The sequence below is a fragment of the Chanodichthys erythropterus genome, chromosome 22, assembly GCF_024489055.1.
Source record: "Chanodichthys erythropterus isolate Z2021 chromosome 22, ASM2448905v1, whole genome shotgun sequence".
Taxonomy (NCBI): Eukaryota; Metazoa; Chordata; class Actinopteri; order Cypriniformes; family Xenocyprididae; genus Chanodichthys; species Chanodichthys erythropterus.
This window is the reverse complement of record NC_090242.1, coordinates 27315305-27330663: the sequence shown is the minus strand read 5'-3', so window position 1 is coordinate 27330663 and position 15359 is coordinate 27315305. Positions and strand designations below refer to the sequence as shown.

The following is a 15359-nucleotide window of genomic DNA, read 5'->3' as shown; positions in this document are numbered from 1 at the left end:
TAAAGAGGAATCCAGCAGCAGCAACAACAACAACTTTGTGTACACTGTAAACCCTAACACTCAAAAGAATGAATTGGTTTTGAGTAGGACAAACTTAAATTAAACAAATTAGTTCAGTCAAATTAACTTTTATGAGTATTTAGCACTTTCTTTTTCTTTCCAGTTCACCAGTTCGGTGTTTCATTGTTTTAGTTTTATAAACTTATTTATTTTAATTTAGACAAACTTTTAACTGAAACTGGGCAGGGATTCCTATTTTCCATGCATGCTTTGCCTATGGCACTCAAAAGGGAGAGTAAATGTTGAAAAATAAGTGTTATATAATGTTTTTTTATGCAAGATTAATGTGAGATTTAGTAGTGATTAATGTTTTGTTATGCTAATTCAGCAAGTGCTATCCCATGTCTCAGAAAAGTTGGCAATAGTTAACATGCTAGCATTTTTCAAATTAGCTTGTCGAAACTAGCTCATTTTACATTAATAAAAATGTTTTAGAGTGTACTCAAACATTTCAAGTTAAGAGCAATTAAAATGTATGAGTAGTAGAAAATAAAAATCTGCCAGTTCTGTTTACTTAAACTGTGAATTTTTTAACTTAAAAAATGTTGAGGCAATGAGGCATGATTGATTGATTTTGAGTTTTGCCAACTTACTCGGGTTTACAATGTATCTATAAAAATAAGTCTACGGATTTTGGCTTTTAACATTTAAACCATAGAATTTTATGGCACAAATGACTAGCAAAGGATACCAATAACTAATAAAATAGATATTGTTTAATTATAGGCTACTGTAATTGACGAAACTGAAAAAATACTCCATTGAATTAATTAGTAAAAACATAAAAATAGATGCTATAAAGGTTTTAAGGAATGAAAGATACAACGGCTTGCCATATGTGTACAGGTTAATAAGCCGTGAAGATGTACCACTTTGCCAGGTCTGTAGTCTCCACAGGGGAGGGGGTTTGGTGAATGCAGGAGTGGTCAGAGGCAGTGCGCTGGATCAGACGGGAACACCGGGAGAGACACTGCGGAGAACTCAGCCAACCAAGTTTGCGGACACGCACATCTTCCTACAATCTTTACAATTATGGACTTTTCCTATGTCACGCTTGTTGCGCAACAGAACGTACGGATCTTTTGAATTGGTCGTTTTCATGTCTGTCTTTTCCCCCTGGAGTACCAAAACAACAATTTGCGCATTTGAAGGTGAAAACTGCCCTTACTTTGGTATGGAGGTACTGCAGAGGCAAGATGAGTTCTGATACAGATCATGCCGTGAACTTCTTGAGTAATGCTTCCTCCGAACTGTCCGACGTGTCTAACTCGAGCTCCGCGGGAAACGGGACCGAACCGAGCTCGTTCAGACTCAGCCGCGCGCTTCCACTGGGTATGGTTCTGGGCGCTTTTATTGTGTTTGCTATCGTGGGCAACATTCTCGTTATTCTCTCCGTAGTGTGCAACAGGCACCTGCGCATCCCAACCAACTACTTCATCATCAATTTAGCCATGGCAGACCTGTTGCTGAGCACAACTGTCCTGCCGGTGTCTGCCACGCGTGAAATTCTCAACTACTGGGTGTTCGGGAGGATTTTCTGTGACATCTGGGCTGCGGTGGATGTGCTGTGCTGTACCGCATCCATCATGAGCCTGTGCGTGATCTCCATAGACCGCTACATCGGAGTGCGTTACCCGCTGCAGTACCCGAGCATTGTGACCGAGAAAAGGGCGCTCTTGGCCATGCTGGGTGTTTGGGTTCTCGCCTTTGTCATCTCCATAGGACCTCTGCTCGGGTGGAAAGAGCCTCCTTCAGAGGACGACACTGTGTGCCTCATCACAGAGGAGCCGTTTTACGCGCTCTTTTCCTCGCTAGGCTCCTTCTACATCCCTTTAGCGGTGATTCTGGCCATGTACTTCCGCGTGTATATAGTTGCCAAAAGAACCACGAAAAACCTTGAGGCTGGAGTGATGAAGGAGCACATGGACTCGAATGAGCTGACGCTCCGGATCCATTATAAAGGCTCTCAGACGCAGGATGACTGCAGCAAAGGGCACTTGAGGAGCTCGCTGACAGTCAAGTTACTTAAGTTTTCCAGAGAAAAGAAAGCTGCTAAAACGCTTGGTGTTGTAGTGGGCATGTTCATTCTGTGCTGGTTACCTTTTTTCCTCGCACTACCCATTGGTACGTATGTTTTATCAATTAGTAAAAAAAAAATTAAGTTTAATTACACCCTCACACAACATCTTCACAAGGTTCATTGTCAACAAATTAAACATTTCAGTTAGGCCTATGTCTCACTTGACTGAAATAGGCCTACTGAATTTTGTAAAAGGCAGATTCGAGATGGAGAATAGATAAAAGTTTAGAATTTTCTGTGGTGCTAAAACCCTCCTACATGTAAATGTATCAAAACAATATTAATTTGAATGTGAAAATGGCAGGCACTGTTTTAAACTTTTATCTAAACTGTTTTTGAGATGGACAGATCAGTACAAGTGAATAGTTTAGGCCTACAACTCTAAAAATGCTAGGATAAAAACAACCCAAGTTGGGTTAGAAAAAGGACAAACCCAACAATTGAGTTGTTTTGACACAGCGGTTCGGTTAAATGTTTGCCTTTTGTTAAATGTTAAACTTTTGTTTAAAAATTACTATATGGCTGGCTTAAAATGACCCCAAAATAAGTTGGAAATGAAAAATCAGACATAATTGGAGACAAAAATATTAATCAAAAGGTGAACATTTATCAATAAGCAATTTATTAAATGTTTATTGTTTAATTATTATTCAATAAACATATTAATAAATGTTCATTTCCAACATTTCATTTTAAGCATGCAATACAGTCATTTATAAACAATAGTTGAGTTAAATAAAATTACCCAGCCAGTTGGGTCAAACATTTAACCCAACCGATGGGTTAAAACAAATTAATCGCTGGGTTTGTCCATTTTCAACCCTACCTGGGTTGTTTTTAACCCAGCATTTTTTTAGACTGTATATGTTTGCTGCACTTTATAAGCTAAACGAAAAGAAAAAAAAATCTTTTTGTCTATGAAAATTAGGTCTATGTCCCTGTTTGGAAATAATGTTTTAGAACATTGTTTTTGGTGGTCTACCAGCCTGATCAAGATCTAGTAGGCCCTATAGAAATCAGATTCATACACTCTAAAAAATGCTGGGTTAAAAACAACCCAAGTGGGGTTAAATGAACAAACCCAGCGATTGGGTTGTTTTAACCCGTGGATAGGTTAAATGTTTCCCCAACCTGTAGTTTTATTTAACTCAACTATTGTTTAAAAATGTATTGCTTGCTTAAAATGAACCCAAAGTATGTTAGAAATGAATGTTTACTAATATGTTTAATAAATGAACATTTATTAACAAGTTTAATGAATAATAATTAAACAATAATTGGTAACACTTTATTTTACAGTGTGTTATATATGTTAAATGTAGTTACTATAGTAATAACTATAAATTATGTGTAATTAAATGCAACTAACCCTAAACCAAACCAAACCAAACCAAACCCTAATCCTAAACCTGTAGTAAGTACATGTAGTTACACTATAAAAAATGTTTGGTTAAAAACAACCCAAGTTGGGTTGAAAATGGACAAACCCAGCAATTGGGTTGGTTCAACCTAGTGGTTGGGTTAAATGTTTGCCCAACCTGCTGGGTAGTTTTATTTAACCCAACTACTGATTAAAAATGACTATATGTCTGGCTTAAAATGAATCCAAAATAGGTGAGAAATTAAAAATCAGACACATAATTACTAGAGGCAACAATGATAATCAAAAGGTGTACATTTATTAAGCAATTTAATAAATGTTTATTGTTTATTATTCATTATCTTATTAATGAATGCTCATTTATTAAACATATTAATAAATGTTAATTTCCAGCATATTTTGGGTTCATTTTAAGCAAGCAATACAATAATTTTTATACAACAGTTGAGTTAAATAAAACTACCCAGCACGTTGGGCAAACATTTAACCCAACCACTGGGTTAAAACAATTGCTGGGTTTGTACATTTTCAACCCAACTTGGGTTGTTTTTAACCCAGCATTTTTTAGAGTGTACTTAAAATTACTTAGAAATTAAATGTGTAAATGTTCACTTTTTGATTATTATTGTTGCTTCTAATAATTATGTGTCTGATTTTTAATTTCCCACCTATTTTGGGTTCATTTTAAGCCAGACATAGTCATTTTTAAACAAAAGTTGGGTTAAATAAAACTGGCCGGAACATTGGGCAAACATTTAACCAAACCACTGGGTTAAAACAACCCAATCGCTGGGTTGTCCATCTTCAACCCAACTTGTTTTTAATCCAGCATTTTTTAGAGTTTAGTTTAAATAAATTGCAGCCAACATATAACTTGGCTATACTGTATATTGCTCATGATCTGTTCCACCTTCCACTTTTAAAGCAGTGCATGCATGTTCAACATTCAGTCATTATGCGTATTCATCCTACTTATATTTCTAAATACAGAACCACACTTGGATCTCATATTTTATGCACAAGTATTATTGTTGTGGCATAAAGGAGTCCAGGGCGTACAGATACAGACAGTCTGCCCCATTATTTCATTAGTGTATGATAAGAGATAAAGTTCAACCTTGTTGGACAAATAAGAGACAAACCCATGTGACATTACTAGAATAATTTGATTTTTATAAAAATTTGTAGCAGTGTGTGTCTTCCATGGAATTTATCGCCAATTACAGCCGTTCCTGAGGTGGATGATTAACAGTTGAATGCATGCAAAATATCATGTCATCTAGATGCACATTATCACGCTTTTATAGAGGGAATATGGATTATGTAAATATTTTTAGGGCCTTATTTAGGTCTATCTTCTTCTTCTTTCATTGTGGCATTTTGCTAGTTTTGCTCCAGTGCAAGAGACCATATGTTGTAAAATAACATTCTATATTATATTTTAAATGATATATTTATAGTTTATTTTGGTTTAGTAGTTAATAAAAATGCATGCGTATTATACACAGTTGAATGAACAGTTGCACAGTCACATTGCTATTGGCATGATTTAAAATAATCATAGGCAGTAATTTTACAGATTGAAAGTCAAGATAGTGCCATTTCTGACACTTTAGAATGTGATCCTGTTGCCAGGAAAAACTCCAGCTCAAACGTTTCATTGGTTAATTCAGTTTCTGTTTGTGGTAGCCAGCGCAGACCTCGTAGTCCAAAATGTCTTAAACTGTTAAAGTTCAATACCATTTACTCATGAAAAGAACAGTGTTCTGTCATGGACGAGAGCCAGTGGAAAAGATGCAGAAGGTTAATTGCGAGGACCTCACTTAACATTTTTATCCTGCAGTATATTCTAATCAGTGACAATGTATGAAGCCTTGGTTCTTCTATGAGCTGGTTTGAGTTTAAAAGTGACGTGTGTCATGTTAACCTGATGTGTGGTGATTAATTCAGAGGAGTGGATGAGTTACTACAGAGCTGGTCCCTGAAGCTTGCTGAGATCTCCTGGTGGAATGCACTGGAGATGCCAATGTCTTCGGAGCTCTCTCATTCCCAGGCTCACTCCCTATCTGAACCCAGAATTTTCTGATGAGGTGTGGGAATATAGAAGAGGTACCATTCCCACCACAGAAAAATCTGGTCAAAATTTAATCACCCTCCTATATTCACTTTATGACCCATAAGTTCAGCTCCCAGTGACCTTCTAAAGGGTCATATTAGCAGATGGGCCGATATGTTTTTCCTGCAAATGAGTAAGGAAATATTTTGAAGGGAAATATATTCCATGTGTTTGACCTTAAGGAGTTAACTTCCCTTCTTTGAGTGGCCTTTGTTTTCATATGCTGTGTTATGAATATTGGAGTGAACTAGTATATCAGAAGATTGCCATTTCTGGTTGCATTGCATTAAGATCTGGCAATGATAAAGGGTTAGTTCACCCAAAAATGAAATTTGTTTCATTAATTATTCACCCTCATGTCGTTCCAAACCCGTAAGACCTTCGTTCAACTTCGTCACACAAATTAAGATATTTTTGAAATCTGAGTGCTGTCTGACCCCCCCATAGACAGCAATTTAATTACCACCTTAAAGGCCCAGAAAGGCACTAAAGACATTGTTAGAATAGTTAATATGATTACAGTGGTTTAACGTAAATTTTATGAAGTGACAAAAATACTTTTTGTGCGCAAAAACACATTACGTTCAGTCATGTCTGCACCTGTTCTCCTTAGTCCTGATTAATTCATCTTCCTCCACCTGTGCCTGTTTAGTTCCCTCATTCACCCTGTGTTATTATACTCCCAGTTCTGTTCTATACCTTGTCAGTTATTGTTGAATGTCATGCTTATCTACATGTTCATCACCATAAACTCTATATTAATTATATTCGGTGTTCCTTCATCGGCTAATGTGTGACACATGGACTGTTTTAACAATGTCTTTAGTATCTTTCTGGGCCTTGAAAGTGGTAAGTAAATTGCTGTCTATGGAGGAGTCAGAGAGCTCTCGAATTTCATCAAAAATATCTTTGTGTTACGGGTTAGGATTGACATGAGGGTGAGTAATTAATGACAGAAATTTTATTTTTGGGTGAACTATCCTTTTATTGTTTGCAGGCAACATTTGACTTTCTTTAACATTCTCATTTTTAATCAAGATATCCATTATGTTTTATTTCCACAAATACTCAATACTTGCTTTTGCTCAAAAGGCTTGCAAACATAAATTTACTTGCTTTATGTTGCAGAATAGCTCATTTTGTTTTTTGAAAGGCAGAATACAGATCATTGAAAAATCAATGACCACTTTGCCACCAGGCCACATGAGAGTTCATCCATCAAGTAATGTGTTTTCTCAGGGCAGTACGTACTATTTTGGGGCAATGATTTCTAGTCTTTATTTAATCACAGATTACCTATATCAAACCCGTCATGTGCAGCAACGTTTCTCAAATTTCTGAACTGAAAACACAACAAGGTTGCTGTAAGATTGTTTGTTGACTTCTTATAGTGCAGATTGTCTTAATTTATAGATGCTCTGACTTAGAGATGTCTGAGTGACATGTGATTTAGAGAAGAAATAGGCGAGAACATCTTAGCGTAATGGAATAATTCACTTACTGACAGAGACAGAAGCTGACCGGAGGGCAAGGCTTCACACCTGTGGCTCTACTTGAAGTGTGGTAATGAACCCAATTCTCATCCGGCTCTGTACTGATATGCACCATAGCAAATTAAAAAAGTCATCCATCCGAGCAAAAAAATGTCAGAGGAATTATTGAAAATACAAAGCATATATAAACTTACAGATGAACAGTAAGTTTCTTACTTACTAATTAGTAAGATCAGACCAGAGTGAAGGAGACAAGAGCCAAAAAAGGGTATGGGATGCACATCAGGCATTTACAGAAGAGTGAAAAAGTGGTGAATTCCTCAGGGAAGAGTGAGTTAGTAAACTCATTAGCGAAGATGAGCTATAGTGAGAGTCTGGAAAAGCATGATGGATCTGTGTGACCTTTTTTTAATGTTTTGGAGAGCGAGGGAGTGGAAACCTGAGAAAGATTTCCATTTTGAAAATGGCACCTCTAAAAGAGCTAGATTTTTTAGTTGTTGCTTTAAATAGATATTTGGTTGAAGCTGGAGTAAAACTGTAAAAGCACTATAAATCTTCCTTATTAGACATAGATTTTGGAATTTAAGAATTTAAGATAACCATTTTAATAAAAGCTTACAGAGTGAACTGCGAAGAACAGGTTATTCAAATTATGCTCTTTATGGCAGGATGAGAGTTTGCAAAAATTGACTTGCGTTTTAAGAGAGAGACCGACTTAATGCTGAATTAAAGGCCGACAGGAAAAATATTAATCTCACAAAACCAGTCAAGAACATACTGTATTTGAATCATATTTCACCCCAAAATCAAAACAGAAAATAAGGAATTAAAATTTGCTCCATTTTTTATTGTTGAGAATTTTACAATAAGGTTCATTTGTTAACATTAGTTAATGTATTAACTAACATGAACTAACCATGAACAATACATCTGTTGCTGTATCTGTTCATCTTTGTTAACATTAGTTAATAAAAATTGTGCAGAAAAAGTGCAGTTCATTATTAGTTAATGTTAACTAATGTAGTTAACTAATAAACCTCATTGTAAAGTGTTACTGAATTTTTTATTAGGCTTATTTAAAATTATAATACTATTTTATATATATATATATATATATATATATATATATATATATATATATATATATATATATATATATATATATATATATATATATATATATATATATATATATATATATATATATATATATATATATATATATATACATATATATAATTATAATAATTATTATAATATTATATCTCTCATATATAGATTTTTATTGATTTTGTATAGAAATATTTTTGCCATTGTGACATTTTAATGACAATTTTGTTTTCCTACCTTTCATTTGCATTATCAAAATGCAAAAAAAGATAAAATAATAAAAAATCCCATTATTAGTGGAGTTGTATGTATAAATGTATTTGTACACATTGTGGAAGTATTTTTTGTACTACCTTTGATGCTGATTTTAAGGAAAAAATAATGGGAATTACAGAAAAAAAATCAAGTATAATATCTGTTCACATAACATTTATGACTATTGGGAATATTTATTTGTCAAGAAGATTAACCTGCTGATTTAACCTTGATTGTGATGGAAGAAAGATTCTTGTTGTGTTTCTGTTGCTGGTACATACCTGTGAGTTGGTAAAGTCTGCCATCTGTTGGTGACATATGAAAAACCCTTCACATGCAGATTGTTCACAAAAATGACCTCTCATTTCCCCTATTTTAGGATCATTTAACACCAGTTTACGACCTCCTGAAACATTCTTCAAAGTGATCTTCTGGCTGGGCTACTTCAACAGCTGCCTGAACCCCATTATTTACCCCTGCTACAGCCGTGAGTTCAAGCAGGCCTTCATTCGGATCCTCCGGTGCCAGTGTCAGCAGAGAAAACAACAGGGCTGGAGGCCGTACAACTACCGCGCCCAGATGGGCTCGGCCAACCAGGCCTACACAGACACCAGCTCCATTTGCATGAATGGCAGTCAGCAGACCCTGGCCCCAACGCATCCCAGCCCAACATTATTCAGCAGAGTTGTGGGCTCTCGTCCATCATCAGGACTTCTTCCAGGCTGGGCCCCCTGTACCTCCTCTTCCTCTTCCTCCCTATCTGAGAGCCCTTTTCCTGGTATGATGAGATCCAGCTCTATGGCAACGAGTCCATGCAAATCTAAGAGGATGGCTTTGCTGTTCCCCAGTGGGCCCCATTCCAAAGGACCTCAGCATGCCAATGGACAGAATGGGAAGCGAAACGCAGAGCATGGGGTGATATCTAGAAGCACACCTGAGACTACTATCTAGCTTGGTGTCAATAGTGACTTATAAGCCAGTGATTTCTCTGTCTTTCAGTTCTTTCTGGACGAATCTGATACATTATTGTAGATGTGAAATACATTTGGCATCTTGTCATGCATGTCTACAATGTTTAATTTGAGAGTCGCAGTAGCTATGTAAGGGATAATGTACAGTCAGCTGCTAAATTATTGCAAAATCAACCCCAACAAGGTGATCAGGATGCAGACGTGAATAAGTAAATAAATATGTGGACTTGATTTGAGCTAATTATTTTATAATTTGATCTGCATATTGTCTTAAAGCTTCTGATAACAAAAAATAGTCCATTGCAGTGTACAAATCAATTGACCTAAAAACAAGGAGAACACTGCAACAATATTACAGTACTATCAGTGCTTGAAATACGTTCTCTATTTTTACCGTTACCAGTTTTCCTTGCGTCTTAGCTACAGATTTGTGGTGAAAATGACCTCAGAGGACTACAGAGTGTTAACATTGTACTCGGTGCTTCAAGTGGAAAAATATAAGTGCTCCCGATGCTCAGTTCAAAGCGCGGTCCTGAGGAAGGAAGGGTGCAGCGGGCTTCCGTACATGCAGAAGTGCAAATTATTACCCCCCTTGTTGAAGTCTCTATCTGATTGCCTAATCTTAGCCAAAGACTATAGATATAGATAGACGGTTCACTCCAATAGAGTGCCCCAGGGATGACGCGTTTTTGTAGGCCAACCCGGAAGTTAACGGCGCACGGGTTCCCTCGACTGAAAGCCTGTTCATTTTTCCCATAGACTTTTGGAAAATCGCAGAAAATAAGCTCTGTGTTTAACAAAGGGTTATGACACTTACATGTTTTGTCTATCAAGATAATCTTTAAAAGTTAACACAACATTTATAGATTTTGAAGCCTAAATAAAGTCGTCAGATATAAAAGGCTAACAGTAGGCTATAAACGGACTACAGCACACCATGGTCGTGGATCAATGTCTACACCACCAAGCTTCCTCAAACTTTATTTAGAAAACAACTCGCTTTAAAAACATGCTCGCTGATTATGATCTGCGCTGTGTATGAATACTTATCCACTTTTTCATGAGAAATGCTGTCCAAATGTCCCGTTTTTAATGATGACGTCTAAAGTCCCCGCCAAAGGAAGTATTCCGTTTTAGCAATTTGTTATCAACCGCCGATTTGAAGACGCAGTAAAAACCGCCGAATTTGAATCACAAGTGGGTTATAACTGGTGTGTTTTATGTCATAGATCAAATGGAAAATATTTAGAGGCTTTGTTAACCAGAGACCGTATTTCAGGCGATTTAGCAAAAACCCATTTAAAAAACCCATAGACTTTACGGCGTTGGAACCGGAAGCCTTAAAATGCTAACTCACTTCCGGGTTTTGCCTACAAAAACGCCTCATCCCTGGGGCACTCTATTACTTAGGAATGAGAGAAACAGCAACACGCAATATAGCAGAATATGTCCCGCCTTCTAAATAGAAGAGCCAATCGCTAATTGATAAAGTGATTGCGTCACTGCAGCTGCTCTTGAAGCTCCAGTTCCCATAGAAACCTGAGACTCACGCTTAGGACTGCACATGCTCATTATAAATAAGCTTTTTTAATGCTATTTGAGCATAAGAAACAACATTTATGGGACAGTTCATGTCAGATTTTTAAACCTACCAATACTAGGGGGGGAATAATCTGGCAGGGAGGCGAAATTTGCCACCACATCCGCACTTCTGAGCCCACTGCGCCCTCCCTTCTTCAGGAACGCGTTTTGAACTGAGCATCGGGAGCACTTTTTTTCACATTTTCACTTCAAGCACTGAGTATAATGTTAACACTAAAGTCCTCTGAGGTCATTTTCACCACAAATCTGCAGCTAACATGCAGTTGTGTTTGTGTAAAATAAGAGACACTGAGACTGTGGACATGAAATAATCTGACCACGTTGCCACGCATTACGGAAAAGGCATTAGTGCCCGCCAACTTTTTCAGCAGCCTTGGTTCCGGAAGTATTTTTCCTTCTATTTTCCCATAGGGGTTTTCAAAAGTCTCTGTTAAAAAGTTATAAGCCATGAACCAAACCAACAGGCTATTAGGTGAATCGCAACATTAAAACTTTGATTTGATGAAAATTTGAAAATCGGACAAAAAGACAAAAGTATTTAACGGCTTTAGTGAGGGAAAGAACTACAATCCCATGACGCACTGCAAACAGCATAATCGAATTAAAAATGATGGGGATATAAAATTCTATTGGTTATATATTGGTTTATTGCACAATATGTATAATCAGTGTTTGGGTAAGTTACTTTTAAAAGTAATGCTTTACAATATTGTGTTACTCCCAAAAAAGTAACTAATTGTGTTTGGTTTATAGAAAGTAATGTGTTACGTTACTTTTGTGTTACTTTTTCTCACCTGTGCTGGACGTGGTTGGTTGTTTTTTAATAACAAAAAAAAAAAAAAAAGTTCTGTTTTTGGCAAAAGTAAAGGCCCTTTCACACCAAAAGTGAAGAAAGTTCAACACACTTACTTCAGCAATAAAAAAGGGAATGAAACGCAAATGTAAAGTCAGTTTTGCTTATAAAATATACAGTTCCCAAAAGTCTTGTAAAAAAAAAAGGTTTTGAGGCCTTTAGTATGATTACATTAGATCATCAAAGGTCAACAGCAAAGAAATTGAAGAGATTAAATACATAAATTATGTATTATTTAACATATTATTTTTTTAATAGTTTGCATTTCACTATTTTTATTCATTTTGAGGAATGCTGAATTTGTTTTTGTGCAAGTGCGATGAGTAAATTCCTGTTAGCTAACCATCATGTTTACACACAACACCTCTGCACTTTATTTCTCTCAAAATGGGGGCAGGAGAGCTGTCAGTCTTTAAATGGGAAAACTTGCTTACTTATTTCAAAACGTAACACAGGTATGTTGTTGTAAATTAAAAAGTAAGTACTTTACTAGTTACTTGAAAAAATAATCTGATTACAAAACTCACGTTACTTGTAATGCGTTACCCCCAAGACTTTAGTGAGATTGACACTATCACGTCATTCGCAGTGCTTCATGGGAGCGGGCGGGCATATAGAGATTATTTGCTTGTTTAGATTCTACGATTGGTGGAGATTTCTTTGCAGAATCCTAGGTAATGTAATTTTTCACCAGGAATTTTAATGTCAAACATGATTATTTAAAAAATGTTGAAATCACGCAGGCTGATGGCTTCAACAAGCATATCACCAATTAACACCTCATAGCTCACATTAGGTCTGCCTTTACGTTTGTTAAAAAATCAATTCCTATATAGGGAAAATGAATGGGATTTTTACTTCCGGAACCTGACTGTTGCACTCTATAAGGCTATATAGCAGTGTTTCCTTTTTTAATGAATATATAAAAAAAACTTTGCTAGATTTACAATGTTAATTATTGCAGAAATGCATCATTACAGTCTGTGAAAAATCTGGATTGGAAATCTGGGGTTGTTTGAGCTACCAAAATTTGCCTTTTAACATCCATATTGTGTTTTATTGTGTATACTGTTTTAAATTTGTAGAATATGAAGAGTCTATATTTGGCCTGTTTGATTGTAGTGACTATGATAGTAACGTTTGCATGAATAAAGGGATCAGTGCTGCACCTGGACTTGCGGTGCACAGCTGTGGGCAACACTGATAAAACTCAGTATGACTTGCTCACTGGTCTGTTCACCTCTGTTATTTATATCCCTTTTTGATCTTCATGTTATTCAGGTTGTGTCAGTTTTATAATAATGCTTATTGGCCTGGTCAAGACTATCTGTTAGATTCACAGTTAGTGATAAATCCATGATGCCTTGTGATCTTCAGTTCAATATGTGAAGGTGTTGAGGATGTCAGATCTAAACTGGTTTTGCTTTTGGGTCATTACAGCACACTTTTTAACAAATCAATGGATGGCATGAAAAGCTAATGTTTGACTGAACAATTCAAGGCACAAAACAACATATTGTATGTGCTGTGAAACAGGAAATTTGATTCTTTCAAGGTGCAAATGTGTTATACAACGAGACTTTGTACTTAATATGAAAATATGGTCATTGGTTCTTCATTTAACATTTGATTCCAACCATTCAGTGATATAAAAGGAAAATAACTTTCAATTTCAGCCTTAATTTTTTGTGCAAATGAATTTTTTAAAAGGAAACATCAGTGCATCATTAGCAAAAGGAGAGGGTGTGTTTTTTCCTTCACTCTTGTACATCTTATTTACTAAGTGGACCATATAAAATTTGTCACCCTATATTTTAAGTGTTATATTGTGTGTTATAGTACATAAAGACTTATTTTTCTTTCTCTCAAGACATGTGCATAATGAAGAAATACATAATTTGTGAGGGTCCCTGTTGCCATGATTTTGTAAGTTATTGTGTTCTAATAAACAAACAAAAAACATTAAAGTCTTTTCGTGTCTGCTTGACTTAAAAGATTTAAGCTGATACCTTATGCTAAATGCAAAATAGATGCAAAGATGCATATTAGGGTCTTTCATATGCGACATGATGAGCCCTATTGTATATGTGATATTTGTATATAGACAACATGTTTACATGTAAAGAGAAAGTAAAGCATGTTTTATGAGATAAAGAGGACAAAGTATAATTCTCATGCAAATTCAGACTGTTATTAGGCATTCATGTGCAGAAGTTACCCAGGAAACAGCCATTTGTGAATCACATGTTGTTGTTATTGCACTTTTCATTTGTACAAGAAAGGTTAAAGGATTAGTTCACTTCATAATTAAAATTTCCTGATAATTTATTCACCCCCATGTCATCCAAGATGTTTATGTCTTTTTTTCTTCAGTCGAATAAAAATAAGGCTTTTGAGGAAAACATTTCAGGATTTTTCTCCATATAGTGGACTTCAATGGGGACCAATGGGTTGAAGGTCCAAATTGCAGTTTCAGTGCAGCTTCAAAGGGCTCTACGCGATCCGAGGAATAAGGAACAATCAGTAATTTAAAAAAAAAAAAAAAAAAAATTATATACATTTTAACCACAAATGCTTGTCTTGCACTAGCTCTGCGATGCGCCACGCATTACGTAATCACGTTGGAAAGGTCACGTGGTAGGCGGAAGTACGCAGTAGGGTGAAAAACATTTCCTCCAACTTCAAAATTGCCTGACATCATTGTTTTACCTTTTTTGTAAAGGCCGTTTGACTAAAGGGACGTTTGCATGACACAATTTTCAACTAAAAATGGACTAAAAATGCGTTTTGGTGGCCTGAAATTGCAAACTTTTGAAAACGTGTTTCAAAGTACAAGTTTTTGAAAACGGTCTCTGTGTAAACAACAAAAATGCAAATCTGTGAAAACGATGACGTTATGCACATAGTGTTTCATCGCCATCTAATGGCCTGCCAACAGAATACAGCGTTTTTAGTCATTTTCACAGATTTGTATGAATGGGGATCGTTTTGACAATGGTGTCATTTGTCCGCAGAAAACTCAAAGGAAAAACTTCTCTGCTTAAAGCATATCATTGTCGTGTAAACGTACCCTTAATCTTTACAAGTTCACTTTATAATCACTTGTGCGGTACTTCCGCCTACATCACGCATGAATTTCCAACGTAATTACGAAATGTGTGGCGCATCGCAGAGCTAGTGCAAGTTTTGCATCGCAGAGCTAGTGCAAGTTTTAACCACAAATGAGCATTTGTGGTTAAAAGTATATAATTTTTATTTATTTATTATTTATTTTTTAGAAAATGGCCTATCATTTCGCTAGATAAGACCCTTATTCATCATCTGGGATCATGTAGAGCCCTTTGAAGCTGCGCTGAAACTGAAATTTGGATCCACTATATGAAAATCCTGGAATGTTTTCCTCAAAAACCTTAAATTCTTTTCGACTAAAAAAAGAAA

The 15359-nt window shown here is 36.0% G+C and overlaps 1 protein-coding gene across 1 annotated transcript; it reads left to right on the top strand.

Annotated features, from left to right (window-relative positions):
* Nucleotides 1-1039: 1039 nt before the first annotated feature.
* adra1ba (adrenoceptor alpha 1Ba) lies at nucleotides 1040-11118 on the top strand. Its single transcript, XM_067376210.1, has 2 exons — nucleotides 1040-2184; nucleotides 8875-11118. The coding sequence occupies exons 1-2, from the start codon at nucleotides 1257-1259 to the stop codon at nucleotides 9444-9446; spliced, it is 1500 nt and encodes a 499-aa protein (XP_067232311.1). The 5' UTR covers nucleotides 1040-1256; the 3' UTR covers nucleotides 9447-11118.
* Nucleotides 11119-15359: the final 4241 nt, after the last annotated feature.

What these genes read in the sequence shown, in the direction of transcription:
- adra1ba (XM_067376210.1), top strand. Translation starts at nt 1,257, where the DNA reads ATGAGTTCTGATACAGATCATGCCGTGAACTTCTTGAGTAATGCTTCC. An exon ending in TTTCCTCGCACTACCCATTG is followed by an intron (nt 2,185 to 8,874) that starts GTACGTATGTTT and finishes CCCCTATTTTAG; the next exon opens with GATCATTTAACACCAGTTTA.